The sequence below is a fragment of the Salminus brasiliensis genome, chromosome 7, assembly GCF_030463535.1.
Source record: "Salminus brasiliensis chromosome 7, fSalBra1.hap2, whole genome shotgun sequence".
Classification (NCBI taxonomy): Eukaryota; Metazoa; Chordata; class Actinopteri; order Characiformes; family Bryconidae; genus Salminus; species Salminus brasiliensis.
Window position 1 is genome coordinate 17,265,191 of NC_132884.1, and position 21,877 is coordinate 17,287,067.

At 41.9% G+C, this 21,877-nt stretch overlaps 2 protein-coding genes across 6 annotated transcripts in view; one reads left to right on the forward strand and one right to left on the reverse strand.

Annotated features, from left to right (window-relative positions):
* The first annotated feature begins 2,692 nt into the window (after positions 1–2,692).
* Positions 2,693–5,348, forward strand: gadd45ab (growth arrest and DNA-damage-inducible, alpha, b). Its single transcript, XM_072682969.1, has 4 exons — positions 2,693–2,798; positions 3,297–3,398; positions 3,527–3,740; positions 4,497–5,348. Exons 1-4 carry the CDS (start codon positions 2,749–2,751, stop codon positions 4,608–4,610), a joined length of 480 nt encoding a protein of 159 aa, XP_072539070.1. The 5' UTR covers positions 2,693–2,748; the 3' UTR covers positions 4,611–5,348.
* Positions 5,349–11,446: 6,098 nt separating this feature from the next.
* The window catches only part of gng12b (guanine nucleotide binding protein (G protein), gamma 12b), a 74,705-nt gene continuing 64,274 nt past the window's right edge, over positions 11,447–21,877 (reverse strand). For all 5 annotated transcript variants that reach the window (XM_072684031.1, XM_072684029.1, XM_072684032.1 and 2 more), the window contains 2 exons: positions 19,273–19,382; positions 11,447–18,689 (listed from right to left, as the gene is read on the reverse strand). In XM_072684031.1, coding sequence (XP_072540132.1) covers positions 18,564–18,689; positions 19,273–19,359 — 213 coding nt within the window. In that variant the 5' untranslated portion in view covers positions 19,360–19,382 and the 3' untranslated portion in view covers positions 11,447–18,563. The remainder of the gene's footprint in view (positions 18,690–19,272; positions 19,383–21,877) is intronic.

Here is a 21,877-nt window from a genome sequence, read left to right on the forward strand (position 1 = left end):
AAGTTATCCATTCTAATACTTCCTCAACTAAGCCGTCACTAAGAGCTTCTAATCCAGCAGATTTTGAGAGCCTCCACATGATAAAGAGCTCCAGATGTTCTTCCCAACTCAGCAGAATATGATCAATAATCCCTGCAGATCGACTGAATGAGCTTGACAAGAGGTGGAAGCTTGGTCTAGCATCATAGACATCCATACACCTTCGCAAGAAATTAAGAATCTTGGTCAAGGTTACAAAGGGCAGGTGCTGAGCAACGTCCTTGCTTCCAGTCAGAGGATGATCTTGACCAGACTCAACTCCATTAGAAACCTCCAAAAATACAACATTAATCCATCAAGGCCAAATATAGGTTCAAATATAGGTTGAATCTTCTCAGTCTGCTTCAGGAAGTCGTCCAGAGTAGTGGGGGTGAGCCTGAAAGTCGCCTCTGTTTTTAGAGTATCCTTCATCTCTGGCGGTAGCAGTATTTTCATGCATCTCATTAATAGGTTCTGTCATTTGCGGTGGCAAATATGGCTTGGAAAGGCTCACTAATGGCCACATTGTCACTGCAGCTCAAAGTGGACAAGCATTTCAGTCCACTTTGCAGATTGGCAAGATGCTCATTTGCATCATCTAGAAGGGCTTTCCTGCTGCTTCTTGAGGAAGCAGATGAAACCGGTATTGAGATGAACACACTTTTAACTGAGAATTCCCTTAGTTCCTTTGGGTCACGTCATTAATATTCCAGCAATACTCACTGCCATGGTTTAGTCTCTTATTTATTTATTTGTTTGTTTGTTTGTTTGTTTGTTTTTTGTCTCATGGATTTATCTAAATGCAGTTCCCTTCATTCACTCGCCATGCACACTGTGACGTGTACTGCTTAGGGACCCCATTAGATTGGAGTGCAGCTTGTGTCTCTCTTAACATCACGGTGTCCTGAGCAGATGTGGCACCACACCACCTTTTCATGTACGATCTGCCGACAGTGTGTAAAAGACACTGTTTAAAGTTGTGTGTGACACAGAGGGCCCCTTGCACTCCTGGGCCCCCATTAGGGGGACGTTTAGTATATAGGCAAGCATATGACTGACAGGGGCCCTAAAAATGTAATGTTTTCATGGGGCTCAAAATCTGTGGCAGCGCCCCTGCTCGCATCTCTTCCTCTCCTGCTACTTTCTGACTCAACCCAGCTGCTCCATCAATCAGAGATCAGAGAACTTACAGTATAATGAGTAGAGGTACCACTTGATCGAGGGGTTCTGGTTTGGTCAGACGGTAGAGGGCGCTCCCGAGCGAGTCCAGAGTGAAGGGCCCCCAGAAGCGCTTGTGTTAAACTATTATCTGTACATATTCTTCATGTTCTTCATACACAGGGCTGTATTAACATGTCAACACTGCTGACAGGCTTTTAGACACTGTTAAACTGACGTTCATTTAAGACGTCGAGGAGCACTAATAGCCAATCAGCGCTCGGTATCCAGAATCCCAGTCAGTCCGCAGTCAGGTACCCAGAGTCCTAACTAACTTATTTGCTGTATAAAAAACATTAATTATTTTTTTATGTAAAAAAATCTACAAAATTTGAGATTTTTTTATCCACGTTCAGTGAGGAAAAGACAGCTCTAGATTTTTTTTGCCATTTTTTGGGGTAATGGGAGGGATATCAACAGGCCGCAGGAACGATGTTGGGCCGAATTCAGTTCCCAGTCTTGTCCTGGAAGGTCACAACTTTGTGCAGCATGTGCTTTTTTTCATTAAATAAAGCTAGGTAATCTTCTGCTTATCCCAGCCTGCAGACTGGTCCGTGTTTGGCCTTTTATTAGTCAGTCGTAGAAGTGCATGTCTCAGTGATGTGCATCGAATCAACACAAAAATAGGACCCTGTGGGCCATGCATGTGGTTCACAGAAATCTGCAGGTTTGACCAGATGTAGAGATGTGATGTTTTCCAAGCCACATCATTTAGTCACATGAGCCATGAGTGTTTTAGGTGCTGTAGGACAGACTGTTGGGTCATGCTGGACAGTGTATGCTCGGTAATATGAGCCAGGAACGGATCATATGGGACAGTCAGGGTCAGGTCATAAGAGGCCTCACACGGGTGTGTTGTGAATTGCAGTCTGGGGGATTTCCGTTTCCGTCAGTAATAATTACCGTTGTAATGTAATGTACTGTATGTTGTATATTTTTTTATTAAGTGGACCAACCATGCAAATTCATAAAACACCACACGGGGTCGCCCTATGCTTCACAACAAATCACCCAGCATATAAAGAGGCTTTTGTAGCCAATGTGCTCAAATAATATTTTTTATAAATAATATTTAGAACTCTTCAAATGCAGTTTCGAAGAGACAATTAGTTATAATAGTTATAAATGAGTTATAATAGTTTTTTATTCATATATTTTATATAATTTTATTTTTCATTACAAATCAAAATCTATACTTATAGTTTAAATACAACGGAATAGTAATGCCTTAATAAGCATAAATATGTACGGAGCGTCATATATCATCTATAATGTATGTGCACATGAAATGTGATCATTAAAATGGTAGAAATCGTATTCTGGGGGTTTAGGTGTAATACACTTCTCAGCCACAGGCGCTGCTGTAGAGCCACTCGACCTCGTTTTCACAGCCGCCCAATGAGAGGCCAGTATGCAAATGGAGGAGCGGATATAGCCCCGCCCTCCCCCGGGCTCGCACTCTCACTACGCGCTCACGAGCGGAGTCCAGTCAGTCACTGGAGCTGTAGCCTGATGTGCAGGATGACACTGGAGGAGTTCAGCGGGGAAAACGCCTCAGAAAGGTACAGATCCCTTTATTTATGTATTTGGAAACGCGATAGACGAGCTATTTAGCTACATCTCGTCGCTTTAGATACTCTGAGGACGGTAAAACGTCTCTGAAGCGATTGAAATGTAACAAACCTCTGCATTTTTAGTTCACGTTAAGGCTTCGTGTTTACTGCATGGGCTCATTTTAGCCTCTTTTGCTACTTTTTGTTCTATTTTATACAATTTTGAAATGCATCCTTTTAGGATCTCAATACGTTGCATTGATACATTTTCACATATTGTGGAGAAATGTACTTTTTTGCATGCTTACGACAAGGTTGCAGACACCGGCGTCACGAGGCTTCACGTCTCTCCTCACTCTTCTGCAATAGCTAGAACTAATGCATGGTGTATTAGTTCCATTTAAACGCTAAGACATTGTAAATGGTTCACTATAGGTACTTTTTTAACTCTTACCGAGGGTAAATTAGCACATCTGACAGTTTTTGATTTTTCTCCTTGCTCTGCAGGATGGCCTCAGTGGTCAAGGCACTGGAAGAGGTGCTGACTGCAGCTCTGCCCCAGGGCTGCATCACTGTGGGAGTCTATGAGGCTGCAAAGTCACTAAATGTGTAAGTAGACAATGCATTTCTAAGTTCCTGTAATGCATATGCTAATTCTGAATACCCCTGCACGTTCTGAAAGGTCTTTACTGTGATTATCATTCCTAACACTTTGGTCCACCCCGTGTCTTTTGCAGGGATCCAGACAACGTGGTGCTGTGCCTCTTGGCCACAGACGAGGATGATGTCCACGATGTAGCCCTTCAGATCCATTTCACTCTTATCCAAGCTTTCTGCTGTGAGAACGACATCAATATCTTGCGTGTGAACAACATGAGGCGCCTTGCTGAGATCCTGGAGGGGGTGAAACCTGGAGGAGAGCCCATGGACCTGCACTGTGTATTAGTCACCGTACGTTTCGTTTTCTGTCCCTGACTCATCCACCCCGCAGTAGCCTCAGGGGAGCGCAGATCAATTAAAGTTTTACCATTTCTCAGAGCCGTATCACGTGTACTTGGCTCATCTAGTCCACTTGCATCTCCTGCGTAACATCTTGAGACAATGGGCGTGGATTCCCGTGCATTATGTAGGTTTGGACCCAGCTGCTCTTGAATTGGAGGCTTTCTTGGAAATTCCTGGCACTGCAAGCTTTTTCATTGCCAGAAGACTGACTGGGCTGATGGAGCTTAGCTTCAGCCACAGCCTTTGAAGACGGCCGGCTTTCAGTAGTTAAGTTCCCTGATCTGCTCCGCTGTCTGTGATGTGGAATTCCAGTCAGTCTGGAGCTGTGGTAAATTGGCAGCCATACAGAGTGATCTGCCTCCAGTTAGCGAGCTCGTGTGGCCGCCTTTGGCAGACTTCACAGGACTTCCTGTGGGGCCACTTGTGCAAACAGCGCTTCCTGGAAGAAAAGCTCTGTGAAGTGACCACCTTTTTTTTGCAAATTAGGACGGGATCTTGTGAAAACATCTTCTCGTAAGTTAGCAAGCGGCAGTTGAGTCACTCCCTGCCAGACTTGCTGTGTGGCCCTAGTTTACTAGTGAAGTGTAGCTCCCCTGACTGCAGCATTCTGGATAATAAGAAATGGATGCAGATGCTTTTTTGTGCAAGCTTTTCAATAGATCATTTACAATTCATTAATTCATGTCTGTGCATTTTTTTTTGCAGAAACCACAGTCATCTGCATGCAAAGACCCAGCCCTCAGCAAGCTCAATCGTTTCTGCAAGGACAGCCGGTGTTTGGATCAGTGGGTGCCGGTCATCAACCTGCCTGAGCGATGAGACAAGAGTAACATGCCGTGTCACACGTTGCACAAGCTACTGCACTGTATTTGCAAACTGCCTCGGCCGAATCGCCCTGGATCACCTTTACGCCACCGCAGAGGGAAATGACAGGATCTGGGGATCGACAGATTGTGTAAGGAACATGGGAACGTAATCCGAATCCAAAGACGAGGAGAGTGGATTTTCTTTCAGGCCGGAGGGGCAGGCACGGTGGGGCCAAGAACAGGGAGCGTGAGTCAGCAGTGTGTTAACAATGCTGCTGCCAGGGAATGACAGCGCCTGCCTTTAGCCGGGAAACAAAAAGAGACTGTACCGGAAACTGAATCATGTGATTGCTCGCTGGCACTCGATGTGCAGGAAAGGAACAGTATGAACTGAAAGAATGGAGTGTACCCAACCAGGCCGGATTGAACTGGCCTGAGCACAGCTCAGCATGAGCAGGCTAACAGATGGACTGCTGAGCAAGTCCTCAGCAAAAGTTTTGGAAAATACTTTTTTGGGGGATTCAAAGAGGAATTTTTAACTTATGACGTGTTAATGTTGTCTTTAATTATTTGAACTATTTAAAAGGGAGTCTTAACTGGTTTTAGAGGGAAGAAAAAGCTACTTTTAAAGCCTATCTTTCTGTGGATGTTTGTCAGTTTTCCATTTTTTCTGTGTTAATTTAATGATTTGTATTTATGTTGAAATGTAAAACTCTGGAGGAATTTAATAAAATAACTTGCTGTGTGACAACGTTGCCGTTGCCTTGAGTATTTTGGGTAGCGTGGGAAGCGTTGGCATCGTTTTGTAGGTCAGGGAAACTTCTAGTTAGCGCGTTCTTGGTCACACTGTGCTTGACGTGGGCATGGGACCGTGACACTGATGGTAACGTTAAGAGGAAATGATGGTGCACATTGTGGCTGCACTTACAGCTCAGATTGATGATTTTAGTGTCATGGTTGTCTTTTTGTTTTCTTTGATGACTGCGATTCTATGTGATTGACTACTGAACGCACAGTCCCACCAATACTCTGCCCACTCTGGCTATATTAGCTCCAAGCCTAAAATAGACCAGTCTTTACAATTTGCATAGCAACATCTGCACAGAGCATTGTACAGATTGAAGGGTAAACAATGCATTTAGGCTTCCTCATGCATACTGTAGCTTCTGCAAATAAGCACTAACAGGCACAGAGAGACCCACATATACCCTGTGCACTGCACTTTTTGACACTAAAGCAAAAATAGCACAGCAGTCTTTCAATAAGACGACCCGATTTATCATCATAGTAGTGTGAAAGCTGACGTCAGGCTGACCGACTTTTTTTTTTTCCTTCAATAACGGCAAGACATCAACATCAACAAAAAGAACACAATGTATTTAGAACAAAGTGTCCCGATTCCTCTGTGTGTGCCAACAAGTTTTGTCATGTTGCAATTCCACTGTTTGATAAAAAACATGCGCCGTTAGCAAAATGTTTTGTACAATAAGCACATCGTAGTGAGATAGGGGGTTGATGGAGTAGTCCAACCTCATCCTCCTTTGTTTTGCCAACAGTAAAACACAGAGCCCAGTGAAAACAGCCCACACCCTGGGTTTCCAACCCCAACCAAAAATAGATGTGCAATCATGTGCTCTGACAACAGGAGAATTCTGTTCCGGTCCCTACGGCAGCTGCGCTATGCCTGACGACCGGGCCTCCGGGGGCTTGTGTCTTTACACAAAACAGGAGATAACAAGGGCCCTCACTGAGCCAAAAATAGCAGAGAGTCTGAGAGGGAGAGTGAGCCATATACGCTAGCTAACGTCAACGTGCTCATGGCTAACTGCTGGCTGTGCGTAAACCAGGGGACAAAGCATTGAAAGAAAAGCTGATGGCATGAGTCAAGGCCATTCAGCCCTGCAGCGGGTGGCTAAATATAGCCCCAAACACAGGCCCAATGCTTCCTGTCAGAGCAGAGAGGGAAAAGGTTGGCACCAGTTAGCAGTCCATGACCCCCACTGTAAATCTTAGCAAGTGGCCTTTTAAGAGCACCAGTGAGGCAAAGGTCATTGCCACTTGACCCGACAAACAAAAGTGAGCAAATATTTCTTTTCTGCATTTTCACAGCTGACCATGAGGCAGAAAACAAGCTTGAGCGCAGCTCAGGGTCAAGAAGAACCAGGTCATACAGTTGATTTGAGGCAGATGGTGGAACAGGATCCACTGGAGCGTATCCAAAGAAATCTAATAAAGCAGGGACAGAGCGAGAGACCACAATCTTGAAGGTTTTTCACCTGTGCGTACTACATACATTCATGTTACAAAAATCAACAGCTTTGAATGTTTCTCTGAACCTGACGAAACAACTATTCACATGGGTTAGGATATCATTTCTCAAGTTTCAGACGAGTTCATGTTGCATATTTGAGATATTTCTCATAGCCGGTCTCCCACGTTCAGTGCAACACCTTGAAGTGGTAGCACTGCTTTAGCTTTTCTTCGTCATTATTACATCTTATTTTTACTACCTTAAACAATGTAAATTAGCATAAGAGCAAAGAATTAGCTTATTTAGTTAGGCTGCAGTGGAGTTGGGACAGGATTTCTTAGGCTGCAGTGCAGTTGGGAGAGGATTTAGGCTGCAATGGAGTTGGGACAGGATTTAGTCGGACTACAGTAAAGTTGGGACAGGATTTAGTCAGGCTGCAGTGGAGTTGGGACAGAATTTAGTCAGATTACAGTAAAGTTGGGACAGGATTTAGTCAGGCTGCAGTAGAGGTGGGACAGTACTTAGGCTGCAGTGCAGTTGGGACAGGATTTAGTCGGACTACAGTAAAGTTGGGACAGGATTTAGTCAGGCTGCAGTAGAGGTGGGACAGTACTTAGGCTGCAGTGCAGTTGGGACAGGATTTAGTCGGACTACAGTAAAGTTGGGACAGGATTTAGTCAGGCTGCAGTAGTGGTGGATAAGAACTTAGGCTGCAGTGAAGTTGGGACAGGATTTAGTCAGATTACAGTAAAGTTGGGACAGGAGTTAGTCAGGCTGCAGTAGTGGTGGATAAGAACTTAGGCTGCAGTAGAGTTGGGACATGATTTAGTCAGGCTGCAGTAGAGTTGGGACATGATTTAGTCAGGCTGCAGTAAGGTGGATAAGAACTTAGGCTGCAGTAGAGTTGGGACATGATTTAGTCAGGCTGCAGTAGAGTTGGGACATGATTTAGTCAGGCTGCAGTAAGGTGGATAAGAACTTAGGCTGCAGGGCAGTTAGGACAGGAATTAGGCTGCAGTGTACTGAAGTTTGTGGGGTTGCAGTGGAGCTGGGACAGAATTCAGTCTTTAAGTTTTAAACTTATTCCCATTGATCAGGTTAGCCCATTCAAAGTTCTGCTAAACTCTACAGGCCCTGAATCTGAAAGGAGGTTGTATGATATGGGGGTTCTGAACTGGATTTCTCTGTTCAGCACTGTAAGTGATTTGGATCTGGTGTCTGTAAGTAAGAGGTGGAGGAGTTTCTGTACCAGATTGGTACTGCAGCACAACACTGTTCACATTATCTGCTTCAACACTGTGCACTGTGAAGTTTCCCGGGCCTGCAGACGTCAGGAATGCAGTCCTGAGAAAAGGGGGTGGGGCAGCTTGAGTTTTGGGACAGAGCAAGGCTTTATTTCCACCACTCTGCTCCAGAGTGTGTGCATTAACATTTACGCTTTTAGCAGTGTGTAGCTGGGAACCGACTCAGACGGTTTGTGGGCCGCGACTCAGTGGAAGCGCCAAACAGGCTGTTCCCATGGTCTGGGGTATGCAAATGTTTTAGGGAGGACAGACCACAACACTGAAGGTCAAACCATGAAATTATGTAGGGCAGGATAGGGTCAGAAATGTCCAAAAGGCTATTTTTATTGTAAATGCACTGAATTATTTCTCTTGTTCATAAACCATTGCAGTCTCACTGTTAAAGCATAAGAACTTTTGGAGGTGTTCTGAATTTGAAACCATGGAAGAACCGCTTAAGGTGCTTTGAGGTACCTTCAAGAAGGTATTTAGAAGAAAAGGCTCCTTGAAGGTTTCTCAAAGCACATTAAAAAGGTTCCTCCGTCTCCAAAAGTTTTAACATTGTACACTGCTTAATTCAAAGCAAAATGCTTGCTTGTATTTGTATTTGAATAAATTAACAAATAAAATACTACAGATTTATTTAGGGAAGAACTTTTACTAGAACCATTTTAAGCGAGACTAGTGTATTATATTTTTAGCTTAAATATTTTTTGCAGTTTTAGCTTAAAAATGCAAGATTAGAGCTCTCTTATTTTTTAAACAAGGTTAAAACAAGACCTGAATTAGCTTGTTTAGTTTTTTCAGGCTTGTTCAATAATCTTTAGGAAGGCTGATGAAAATTTTAAAGCTTAATAAATATGCCACAAGCCTTGTCTCAACAATCAGCAGTTATCTAAGTAGCTGATTAGCACTCTTAAAATTAAAGTAATTGATGCCCACAAAGCAGGAGAAGACTAAAAGAACATAGCACAGTGTTTTCTGGTAGACACTTCCTCAGTTCATAATAGAATTAAGAAATGGCAGCTAACCTAAACGATGGAGGTTAAGTTAGATACTTAGCTTTTCCCAACATTCTCACCCCAAAAAGTCTATCAAATCGAAATAAAATCTAAACATCTAAACAAGCCTGACATATGTTGAAAACAAGTTCTGTAGGGTAATGAAATTAAAATACAACTTTCTGGACAAAATGAGTAAAGGTGTGTTTGGAGAAAAAAAGGTTGCAGAATTTCATGAAAAGAAGACTTTTCCAACTGTTAAACATGAGAGTGGATTGATCATGCTTTGGGTCTGTGTTGCAGCCAGTGGCATAGTGAAACAGTTGACTGATAAAGGGAAGAACAGATTCAATGAAATCCCATCAAATTCTAGACACAAACATCACACCATCAGATGAAAAGAAGGTGAAAAGAAGATGGTTGCTACTGTGGATAAAACCCCAATGGAGCAGTGTATCAAGACGGCCAAGAACTTAACAGAACTAGAAGCCTTTTGCAAGGATAACCCCCCCCCCCACACACACACACACACCTCTCAAAAAAAAAACCCAAAAAAACTTATCTGGTGATACTTGCCAAATTGTGTTACATACTTACCAACCAAATTTCCATTATAAAAGTATAAGCAAATTAGCTATTTTTAGTGGGTATTGTTTTAATGTAGGTTAGTTAACACAGCAACCCAAGAGAAAATGCAAATCCCAAAACTGTGGATGGCCAGTGTAGCTCTCATCACTGCTGGAGAGGAAGTTTGGTTTTATTTGTCCCAGGAGGATGGTAACACTAGACAAAAAGCTTAGCTGGAATAGCAGGGCATGCATTAAGGCGCCCAGCCCATCATTAGCGGCCACTTATGCTGCAGACTGACAAAAGGTCTTCCTGCAACACTCCTTATCTCCATAGCGCATGAAGTAGAGGTAAACTCTGAAAAATAGGTGAGATATCAAATGCATCCTGCATACTGGATTACGAGGGGGTTTAGGCGGACGAGTAACTCAATCACCAAAGGCAGCAAGACCACAAAGCCTTGCCCATCACTCACTGGCAAGAACCAGTGCTGATTACATCAATGTGGGCCAACAAATATGGCCTGACCTGATTATGGTAGTAAGAGTGTGGCTGAGGGAGGAGATGGCCTCCGAAGGAGCTAGTCTAAGCATTGCATAAAAACTGATCTGACCTGGGGGTTTAAACAAAACATCTCTGGGAAAGTAGTGCTAATGGAAACATTTACATGACCTACTAAGACTCAGGTGGCCTGAACACCTGGGGATTGCTATTTACTGTGCAGCAGTGCTTTCAGTGCTATATGAGACAGCTGTAATACACCACAATTCATCAATAATTATTGACTGGGTAAATTTAACAGTGGTTATTTCACCATGCAAATCCATGTTGCACATTTCTGTTTTAAAAAATAGATTATTATAACATTATAAAAGCAGATTTATGACAGAGGTTTGACATTCATTTTAGAATATCTAAGAAATGTAATGTTTACCTACAAATAGAGCAGAATCTTTGAATTAAAATTTTTTGCATTATTTCTAGGTGACTATTCCAATGTAAGCATCAAATTGTAGTCAAAATTGTGCATCAAAGCTAGTATTCAAGATTCTGCACCAATTCTAAGCAGAAATACTCATTTTAAGCATCAAATTGTGCAGAACATTCAATATTTCTAAGCTAGTATTCAAGATTCTGCACTATTTCTAAGCAGAAATACTCAATTTAATTAAGCATCAAATTATATAGATGTTTTAGTTTTTCTAAGCAAATATTTAAGATTCTGCACCATTTCTAGATAAATATCCCAACTGGGGCAGTGGTGGCTCAGCGGTTAGAGCGCCAGGATATCGACAACAGGGTTGTGGGTTCGATTCCCGGGTTCAGCAAGCTGCCACTGTTGGGCCCTTGAGCAAGGCTTGTGTGTACTCACTGCCCCTAACACATGTGTGTGTGTGTGTGTGTTCACTACCAGATGGGTTAAATGCGGAGGACACATTTCACTGTACAGTGACAAATCCGTGCACCTTTACCAATTTGCACATCGGATTGTACAGAATACTTAATATTTCTAAGCAAATATTCAAGATTCTGCACTATGTCTAGAATACTCTACTCTAATTCAAGCAGGAAATGTGCAGAATCTTGAACATTTATCAAGATAATTTTCCCCAGATTTTCAGTGTAGCTTTTGTACCTTCTGAACATCCTAAAAAGAACATCAACAGGGGCAATATGTGGTTGGAAAACCTCTTTCATGATGTGCCTGTACAAAACAAAAGCAGAAATAAATGCAGAAAGGCAGGAATGTTGAGAATAAAATTATATTTCACTTTAGCTGGAAAATAAAGACATTTGCAACACCAGAATTCGGGTTGTTTGTGTTCCTTTTTCACAGGTAAAAGTTTCTTTCTAGAAGAACAATCCACAAAAAATGGTGAGAATGAGTGCACTTCATATTAAAACAATGGTTTTCTTGAAAAGGCAACAACAGATAAGAGCAGAGGACAATACAGAGGGGGGGAAAGAGACTGAAGAGCTTAAGCAAGTCATCACAAGGCCAATACAAAAATCACCTTCAGGAACGACCACGTTATAGAGAAAGAGCATGCTGCCTAATTAACAACAGGCCATTGTAGCAGAACAAATCAGATCACTCATTGGAGGGAAGCAGTATTTAAAAAAAACAAAGAAACAAAATCACATTAAAAACATCACTCAGTAGACAGCATGTAAAGCAAAGCTGCTTAGTGATTAAAATACTCCAATTTGATTATATCTCTGCAAGACACCGTCTTCAGTATGGCACTAAATACGTTCGTCACTGCAGTCCAGATTCATGAAAACCTTTCATTATCCTTTGATTATTAATCCACAAAATTTCAAAACGCGCAACAAGAGATGGTTCAACAAAAGGCTAGATTTATTGGCATTGCGTGTGGCAACACTTGCCGCATGCCGGAGGCTTCACTACGCCCATCCTGAGGCTTGGTCAGTATAAGGCCACAGCACTGGCAGAGACGCAGATGGCCAAAACACAGTGAGCTGGACTGCAGGCTGCTAGTTCACAGTAGACGAACCCTTGAGTGTGTAATAGCGTGTAAGACCAGGCGCTTAGTAGAGTCAAAGCAGGAATACTGGATTTAAGGCCTTTGCTGGTTCAGCTGGTCACTGGGTTGGTTCTGCCAGCCGTGTGTTGAGCAAACACGTTAAGCGAAGGTTCACGATCAGAACGAGATCATGTAATGACTTATATATTTGTTCGGATTTTGCTTGATCTAAGCTTTTAGTGACGGACGTTGTGTGACAGACATATACGTACGTTAAATTTAACCACTGTTAAATTTACCCAGTCAATAATTATTGATGAATTGTGGTGTATTACAGCTGTCTCATATAAAATTTTTTGCATTATTTCTAGGTGACTATTCCAATGTAAGCATCAAATTGTAGTCAAAATTGTGCATCAAAGCTAGTATTCAAGATTCTGCACCAATTCTAAGCAGAAATACTCATTTTAAGCATCAAATTGTGCAGAACATTCAATATTTCTAAGCTAGTATTCAAGATTCTGCACTATTTCTAAGCAGAAATACTCAATTTAATTAAGCATCAAATTATATAGATGTTTTAGTTTTTCTAAGCAAATATTTAAGATTCTGCACCATTTCTAGATAAATATCCCAACTGGGGCAGTGGTGGCTCAGCGGTTAGAGCGCCAGGATATCGACAACAGGGTTGTGGGTTCGATTCCCGGGTTCAGCAAGCTGCCACTGTTGGGCCCTTGAGCAAGGCTTGTGTGTACTCACTGCCCCTAACACATGTGTGTGTGTGTGTGTGTTCACTACCAGATGGGTTAAATGCGGAGGACACATTTCACTGTACAGTGACAAATCCGTGCACCTTTACCAATTTGCACATCGGATTGTACAGAATACTTAATATTTCTAAGCAAATATTCAAGATTCTGCACTATGTCTAGAATACTCTACTCTAATTCAAGCAGGAAATGTGCAGAATCTTGAACATTTATCAAGATAATTTTCCCCAGATTTTCAGTGTAGCTTTTGTACCTTCTGAACATCCTAAAAAGAACATCAACAGGGGCAATATGTGGTTGGAAAACCTCTTTCATGATGTGCCTGTACAAAACAAAAGCAGAAATAAATGCAGAAAGGCAGGAATGTTGAGAATAAAATTATATTTCACTTTAGCTGGAAAATAAAGACATTTGCAACACCAGAATTCGGGTTGTTTGTGTTCCTTTTTCACAGGTAAAAGTTTCTTTCTAGAAGAACAATCCACAAAAAATGGTGAGAATGAGTGCACTTCATATTAAAACAATGGTTTTCTTGAAAAGGCAACAACAGATAAGAGCAGAGGACAATACAGAGGGGGGGAAAGAGACTGAAGAGCTTAAGCAAGTCATCACAAGGCCAATACAAAAATCACCTTCAGGAACGACCACGTTATAGAGAAAGAGCATGCTGCCTAATTAACAACAGGCCATTGTAGCAGAACAAATCAGATCACTCATTGGAGGGAAGCAGTATTTAAAAAAAACAAAGAAACAAAATCACATTAAAAACATCACTCAGTAGACAGCATGTAAAGCAAAGCTGCTTAGTGATTAAAATACTCCAATTTGATTATATCTCTGCAAGACACCGTCTTCAGTATGGCACTAAATACGTTCGTCACTGCAGTCCAGATTCATGAAAACCTTTCATTATCCTTTGATTATTAATCCACAAAATTTCAAAACGCGCAACAAGAGATGGTTCAACAAAAGGCTAGATTTATTGGCATTGCGTGTGGCAACACTTGCCGCATGCCGGAGGCTTCACTACGCCCATCCTGAGGCTTGGTCAGTATAAGGCCACAGCACTGGCAGAGACGCAGATGGCCAAAACACAGTGAGCTGGACTGCAGGCTGCTAGTTCACAGTAGACGAACCCTTGAGTGTGTAATAGCGTGTAAGACCAGGCGCTTAGTAGAGTCAAAGCAGGAATACTGGATTTAAGGCCTTTGCTGGTTCAGCTGGTCACTGGGTTGGTTCTGCCAGCCGTGTGTTGAGCAAACACGTTAAGCGAAGGTTCACGATCAGAACGAGATCATGTAATGACTTATATATTTGTTCGGATTTTGCTTGATCTAAGCTTTTAGTGACGGACGTTGTGTGACAGACATATACGTACTGTATAGCACATGCAGTATGTATTTGTATGCAGTCGATGGCTATGCTTGCACAATTTACATTGCAAAAAATTCCAGTCTATCTGTATTTCTCATTAAGAGACTGTTGTACTAATGTTAGGTAGCACTTTATTAGAGGGCAGAATTCATAAGACTATATGTCATTGACAGAAGACTTTCATAACTGACCAAAAGATACATACACGTTAATAAAGGCTTCTTTCATGAGCGTCAGTTATCATAAATGCAGATTTTTAAAAATTTGTTACGTCTTTCTGATCAGACAGTGTTAAGCCAACTGGCATTTATTGGAATAAGTAATATCTATATACGTCGGTTGTCATAAAAGGCTTATATTAGCAAGCCTATATATATAGCTACAAAAAAACCCTGCAACTTTACATGTGAAGAAACACAAAAAAAACTTAACTTTAAATGGAAATATTTCCATTTTGATTTTGGAGCATTTCTACTGGTCCATTAATCATGAAGACAAATGTCCCAAAGAAATGTCCCAAAAAAAAACCCACTGCAAAAATAGAGGATTTTTTTTGCCTGGCGGTAACGATATATATTTTTTGATGTAACTCAACAAGACAATTTATATGATACAAATAAAAACACACATCAACGCTGAATAATCTTACACTAACTTACACCAGTCTCAAAAATACATACACAGACCAGATTTAGGATTTTTTGCAGCGTAAAGGCCTTTCATCAGCCTGTGTCAATGCGTACGTCAATGTGTACATCGAGTTCATCTCGTCTCATCAATGCGTGAAAAGCAAATAATGTTTCTGATTTTGTTGACTGTTGGTTAGGATGAATAAAAAGCATACAGCCATTCGGAAATTACAATTGGATACGGCCCTAAAAAAAATAAAAACAAATACATGATCGGTGCACCCCAGACATGAATAGCTATTAAATCATCATAAAATCACTCACATAGACATATACACATGACAATAATAAAAAATTAAACTGCATGGCATTATGAAGTGCATGGGTGGGGTGGGGGTGGGGGGCGTACAGCAGCTGTTGTAAACATGGAATGTCAAAATTCACGATAACAGTCACCACAATAATTCAGAGAAACGCTATCGTGTGGTTTGGTCACTCAACTGCTCGGAGTTCAAAGAAGAGCTGCACAGAAACAATGGCAGTGACCCTACAGGATTTACTATTGCTGGTCAGATCAGACACGACGGGATGGCACAGAGAAAGTTACAGATTATTTCTTATCATTCAGAAGAAAATACTAGATCATTAGAAATCATAAAACAATCAAAAAGCTTCGTCTTTTACATGAAAATAAGGCATAGAATCATTAAAGGGTTACAATATATTACTTGTACCATGTTCTGCAATGAATTTGATATTGCTACTGTATCTACCATAAACAGGGCAACAACAACAAGTCCAAGGTTTATTCTCTAAGGCAAAGGCAATAACTAGGCAGGCGGGGGGAAACTGGGTCACACTTTTCTGGCTATCAAAAAGGTTGTTTTTTTTTTGGCACGACTTATGAAATATAATCCAGGTAGACCCTGTTAGTTAGTGTTGCTGATGGAAGGTGAGCACTGCAAAACAAAAGAGGAGAGCAATGTCTTTCTCATTTTCACATTAAAAGTCTCTGGGTTCACTTTGTTTCAAAACTAGGGGTGTACAAATGCATCAGTCTGAAAGCGGCAATTCAAATGCACCAATGTTGTAATGCAATAATTCATTATAACAGTATTCAAGAATGCTCATTTTTTGGGCCAAAATAAATGTTGTAGGCAAATTTGAAGTGTACAAGTTATAAGTAACACTTTCATTGTAACACTGTATTGCCGATACAGCCCCGATCTCCTCTGAGGGTCTCTCATCTGCTGTCTTCAATGGAAACCATCGTCAGTGATTAAAACTAGGCATGTGTGTGTGTGTGGCCTATTATTATTATTTCTTTATTGTTTAGAACAGTTTGCATTAGCGGGGGATCATATGCTACTTTTGTTAACAAATTTAGTACGAAATGTAACTGAGCCAAATATTTTCACAATCACACATTTTAACATGTAAAATATTGTGTTAAAATTCTGCTTATAAACATCCTAAAATGCTAATGCTAATAAAAATAGCTTGCGTATCGATTGTACAGTCTAGTATTTCACTGCACTATAAATGAAAAAGGGGCTTTAATGGGTTCTTCAAACAACACCATAGAAGAACCAGTTTCATAAAGAGGATTCTGAGTGTGGAAACCCTTCAAAACCTTCACACGTCTTTAACAAACATGACTCTTCATGGAACCAGAAATGGCTTTTCTATGGCCTCGCTAAAAGAACCCTGGGAGCACCTTTATTTTAAGAAGTGTACTTTGCAGTTAGCTCCTCCATTCACAGTGTACCTTGTTTTAAATACTTCTGAATCGAGAATCAATCAAATCATGGTGAAATCTGAAATTGTCTTGATGCACCGAATCATTTCCTTAAAAACCAAAGAGCCGAAGTGAGGTCAGAGCCGTACACCCCTAGCATAAACCTAGTATGACACAGAGAAGGAGAGAGAGAGAGTTCTAGGGGACCTCACACTGCTGTGGAAAGGCTGATGTGTGGGGTTTGGCATGCTCTCTGATTCACGGCTAGCGTAAAGTAGCTCGCTAAGAAAGAAAGGGAAAGAAAGGGCATGGCTGGTTTAGTGCTCTGACAGATGAGGTGACCTTTCGCTGACCCGAGCAAAGCAGTCCATTGTTCAGATGCGGTGAGTTAAGGAGGGAGAGCTGGTGCTGATGAGGACCATATACGTCACAGTGACGCAACTGACCAACACCTGCTTCCCCTTCACTGAGCAACAGGGCCATTCCGGATCTCTGGCTGCGACCAAACGACTCCCTATTGGACATATAGCGCATTACTCGGGCAAAAGACTATTGTTTAATGCCTTTCGAAGAGCTGCACCATTGAGAGACGGAGAATCGGCAGGAGAGTACTGATACATCATGACAATACATCACACTGCAAAAGTGTGACCAGCCTCCTTGGTAGGCTTTGCAACAACAACATACATACAAATGTTGTTGAAATTACTGTATACTGAATTGTATACCCAGTCTCGTGAATCAAACTGAGAGCTCTATCACAATACCAGCCCTTAGCAATGCTGACACTGCAGATTCTAATCATAATGTTTTTACTGTGGACTGTGGGCATCTTGATTAATCAAAGATGACTGGTGAAAGTGTCTTTGATGAATTAAATGATTCACATTTGGTCTTCTAACAAAAGTCGGAACAAACACATTACTGATTAACTACTGTATTTTTTTACATATACATATTTTTGCATTTAGAAATGGCTAATCGGAACTGCTGGGTGATAAATCTAGCCTAAAAACAGCTCACATTTCCAATGTGAAGTGATGTTATTGGCTGTGTTATAAGTTTCTGCTTAATAAGATAAGTTTACCTTGCTGCTGGGAATTATGCTGGAAATACTTCAGGGATTTCAAGAAAAAATATTGGATCGGTGTTGGCAGATACTGCAGCATTATAATCACAACAGTATGCAATATTCATATTCTGTTCTTACAGTGCAGCCCAAGCCCAGTGTAGTGCACTATATAGGGAATAGGCAGGCAATTTGAGATTTACACTCTCCGATCCCTCCTCTCGACACGACTGACTGAATCCTAAGATCCGGTTAACAGCGTCATCATAGAGTCAAAGCGCTACTGTTGAGCTTATCTACAGCCACCAATCAGAGCGCGGTTTAAAAGACATTAGGAGAGTGTGATGATCAAAGGGAGTTATTTGAGCTTGATGAGACGAGCACCTGTTTGGAATCCTCTCAACTAAGGCCTCAGCCTTTATTTGCAGATGAGGCGGGTCTAGACCACATCAAATAACACACTCATCGCAAAGGGCTCTCTCCAGTGTTGAGAATAAACAGGGGTGGGGGGAGTGGGGGGGTCTTGCTTTATCGCCACATCACAAATCTTGGTTACTCAGAGATTTTTGGTCTCGTTTTGATCTGGACAAACAAAATGAGAGAGGAGTATGTTTCAAGTGTAGAGTTTAGAGAATTTAAAGGGACCGTGAAGATGAGCGGTTAGCTGACTTTTCTTCTTCTTTTTTTAAGGCGACTAGTGAATGAATGCTTTAAGGTAAAATATTCTCTCTATAAAAAAAGGAGGCATTAAAGAGCACGTTTCGGGGGTGGGTGGGGGTGGGGGGGGGCGTCCCACTACAATATAGTGCAGGGCTTCTTGTCCTTAAATGGGTTTTCTGAGGCTGGAATCCCCATCAGGAGTGGATCGTACTTGGCATGCTCGCCACAGTAATGCATGAGGTCCGCAGAGGCTTTAGACACCTATAAATAGATAGACAGAGAGACAGACAGAAAAAAAGAGAGAGGGGCAAGTCACTGACATGCATTAATATGGGGAATAATCTGCACTGTAAAGATAAAATACTACTTTTGGTTCTACAAGAGGTGCATACACTAGGAGGGTAAGGACACATCTCCTCAAGCGAAGCCAGCCACCACTGGGCATCCGCCACGCTCTGATGAAAGCATCGGGTCCCCAACTCCACTGAATTAGCTAACAGACGCCTGTGCCGGCCAACATTACTTTTTACTGTTTGAGTGATGGCAAAGCGGATTCACAACCCCCGGTTTCTCACACGTCCCAAATGAGTGATTCCATGGGCGACTGGATAAAATCAAGGCATTTACGCCGTTCAGGCCCATCTTTAACTGTGTCACATGCATGGGTCACCAACATGGTTTTAATACTGAATAGAACAAGGCATATTAGAAGGGCAGCACACAGTAACATGGTTTTCTGTCTGCAGCCCCAACCTCTACTCCCAGTGGACTTGCATTTCTTGCAATGGTGTATTTAATACCTGTGGGGAGTCCCGGTCAGTGGCATGTGTCTGTAGGTCTTTACCTTTATCCTCTCAATGTTGGCCTCTATCCGTAGCTGCTGTACGATTCTCCGTGCCTGCGCTATGTTATTTGAACTCTTCGACGACATTCTTGGCGGGAATATTCGCACACCTGCAGCACAAAGACAAGAAATACCTTGAGAAAACTTGGTGCACTTGATTCAGAAGAGAAGATTGTCATTTTACACTTTCACATTGAATTTCACATTGTCACAGGGGCTTTCCAATTTGCATAATTATGCATATTTGTCAATCTCTTAATCTTCACAATCTTTGCAGGGGTGTACAGATTCATCCAGGTCATTTCAAGCAGTTTATTAAACAGAAAAAAGATTGTTGTTTAACACATTGTTTAAATTCCACCTTATTAAAGTCCTGTTTAGATTGGATTAGTTTATTATTAGGGCTAAAATGATCAACCCAGGTAGCAGCAAACAGCGCTCCCGAATTCCCTGAAAACACTGAAAATACTGACATCATAATCACTCCGGCACATCTGGAAACACCATTCCCTAAAGTCAGCCAGAGAAGAACCAAATGACTACAGTGTGACTCCTGGTTCATGCAGATTCATGCAGTAAAGACCTCTACACCCACACGTACACCACCAGTTTACTCACATGCCCACATTTAGACACACACACACACACACACAATAGGTAGAATGCTTTCTGCAGAGACTGGGGGGCCCCCGCTGTTTCCGCAGTCAAGGGTGGGGATGTGTTGTGCGTCAGCATAGGCCCAGCAAGGGGCTTCTGTCTGGTCTAGCAGCTTCTTTCTACATGAAGACAATCAAATCTACGCACTTTCCCCCTTACACAGTCAATCAGTAAAGACAACGTGTCTCTTTAGTACTGCATAGGAGCTGTAAGGCTCCACGATTTAGGAGTGCACCAAACATGTCTTGACTCTTTAACTACATTTGGAGTTGGGGAATGTATGTATGCATGTATGTACAGTATATATGTGTGTGTGTGGTACTACTACTTCTGCTGTTGCTACTACTGTTACTACTAAAACTACTACTGCTGCTTCTACTACTACTACTACTACTACTTCTACAACTGCTACTACTGCTACTACTACTTGTGCTGTTGCTCCTACTACTACTGCTCCTACTACTTCTACAACTGCTACTACTACTGCTACAGCTGCTTCTACTACTACCACTGCTATTGCTCCTGCTTCTACTACTACTGCTAATGCTAATACTGCTAATACTATTCCTGTACCACAACTACATCAGCATTAAACAACAGCTGCTTTCCACAGCCAGATTTAAGCAGAAGTGAAAAGCAGGGGAAGTCTGTGCACATAAGCATCCGATTTGGGGCTGCATGATCTGAACTACACATAAATATTAATATTGTACTTCACTGCAATTATCAATTCTCTGCCCTGCAATAGATTAAAAACCACATTGATGAATCAATAATGTGGCATAATTAAAGACTGGGATGCATTATTTCAACCAAAATTATAACTATTAAGTATACGACCACAGTCAACATTACAAACCCACATTTCAAAAGCTACAAAAACACTTATCTGGAAGTGTGACCGGACAGGATACTTACAATACTTTTCTGATTTTTTAAAAGACTCACTTGTGTATTGCAGTCTCCTGCAATATCAGTACTGCAAAGATGAGCTTTGTGATTCAAGATTCATCATGCAATGCAATTCAGGCAGTGCAGAAAGAAGCGTTACTTTCAGTATCATGTGAAGTCAGCTTTACCACCAGATGTTCTGAGATGACTCTAAAGCACTAAACATGCTGTTCTCCCACTTCCTGAGAAACACAGCGCTGTGTTATCAGGGATTCGGAGGAAATGCACGAGTAACCCCTGCTCTCCCTCTTTCTTTCTCTCCCTCTCTCTGTCTGGCAGCAGCCTCCTATCTCTGCAGAAAGCAACGCCCAAACGAACAGGCAGCTGAAAGAGCAGAGAGCTGTGTGTGTGTGGGGGGGGGGGGTTCTGGGGGGAGAGAGAGATAAAGCTGATTGGATGGCCTCATAAATCCTCCTGTCTGATTAATCTGGATCTGTAACGCCGGATACACACTCTCAGAGGGGTTAAGAGGGGCCTCAACACATCGAACACACACACACACTCACAGGGCTTTGGAATATGATGTGATCTGAACACGCCCTGTGGGTCCTGGAAAAGCATGCGCTGCACATGGGTTAGGGATGCATGATGCACTGTTTGTACATTCTTATTGAGATATTGGTCATGGCAAGACTGATCTCTAAAACAACGCTAGCTAATCTTTAAGCATGTCACTTAATTGATTCACCAGTGAATTTGTGTATTACATAATACTCAGGCGTGACCATGTCCTATATGTCCTCTTTATGGAATATAAAAATTGCGCCCGGTTGCACCTGGATTTCTAAATCGGATTTCACATTAGTTTCACGTCTGCGTTTGCTTCGACGTTGCCACATTCTGTGTACTGACTTTTACAGCTTTAAACACTCGTTTAAATCTGTAAAAAGCCCCGCCTTCTTGCTGCCACCACTAGCCTACACCTACATGCAACCACTGGTCAAACTACTTGCCAGAAAAAGAGAGAGCAGGAGATTGACCACAATTGACCACAGCC

Coding starts and splice junctions, on each gene's coding strand:
- gadd45ab (XM_072682969.1), top strand. CDS start 2,749: ATGTGCAGGATGACACTGGAGGAGTTCAGCGGGGAAAACGCCTCAGAA. Junction 2,799..3,296: donor GGGGAAAACGCCTCAGAAAG/GTACAGATCCCT, acceptor CTTGCTCTGCAG/GATGGCCTCAGTGGTCAAGG. Junction 3,399..3,526: donor GCTGCAAAGTCACTAAATGT/GTAAGTAGACAA, acceptor TGTCTTTTGCAG/GGATCCAGACAACGTGGTGC.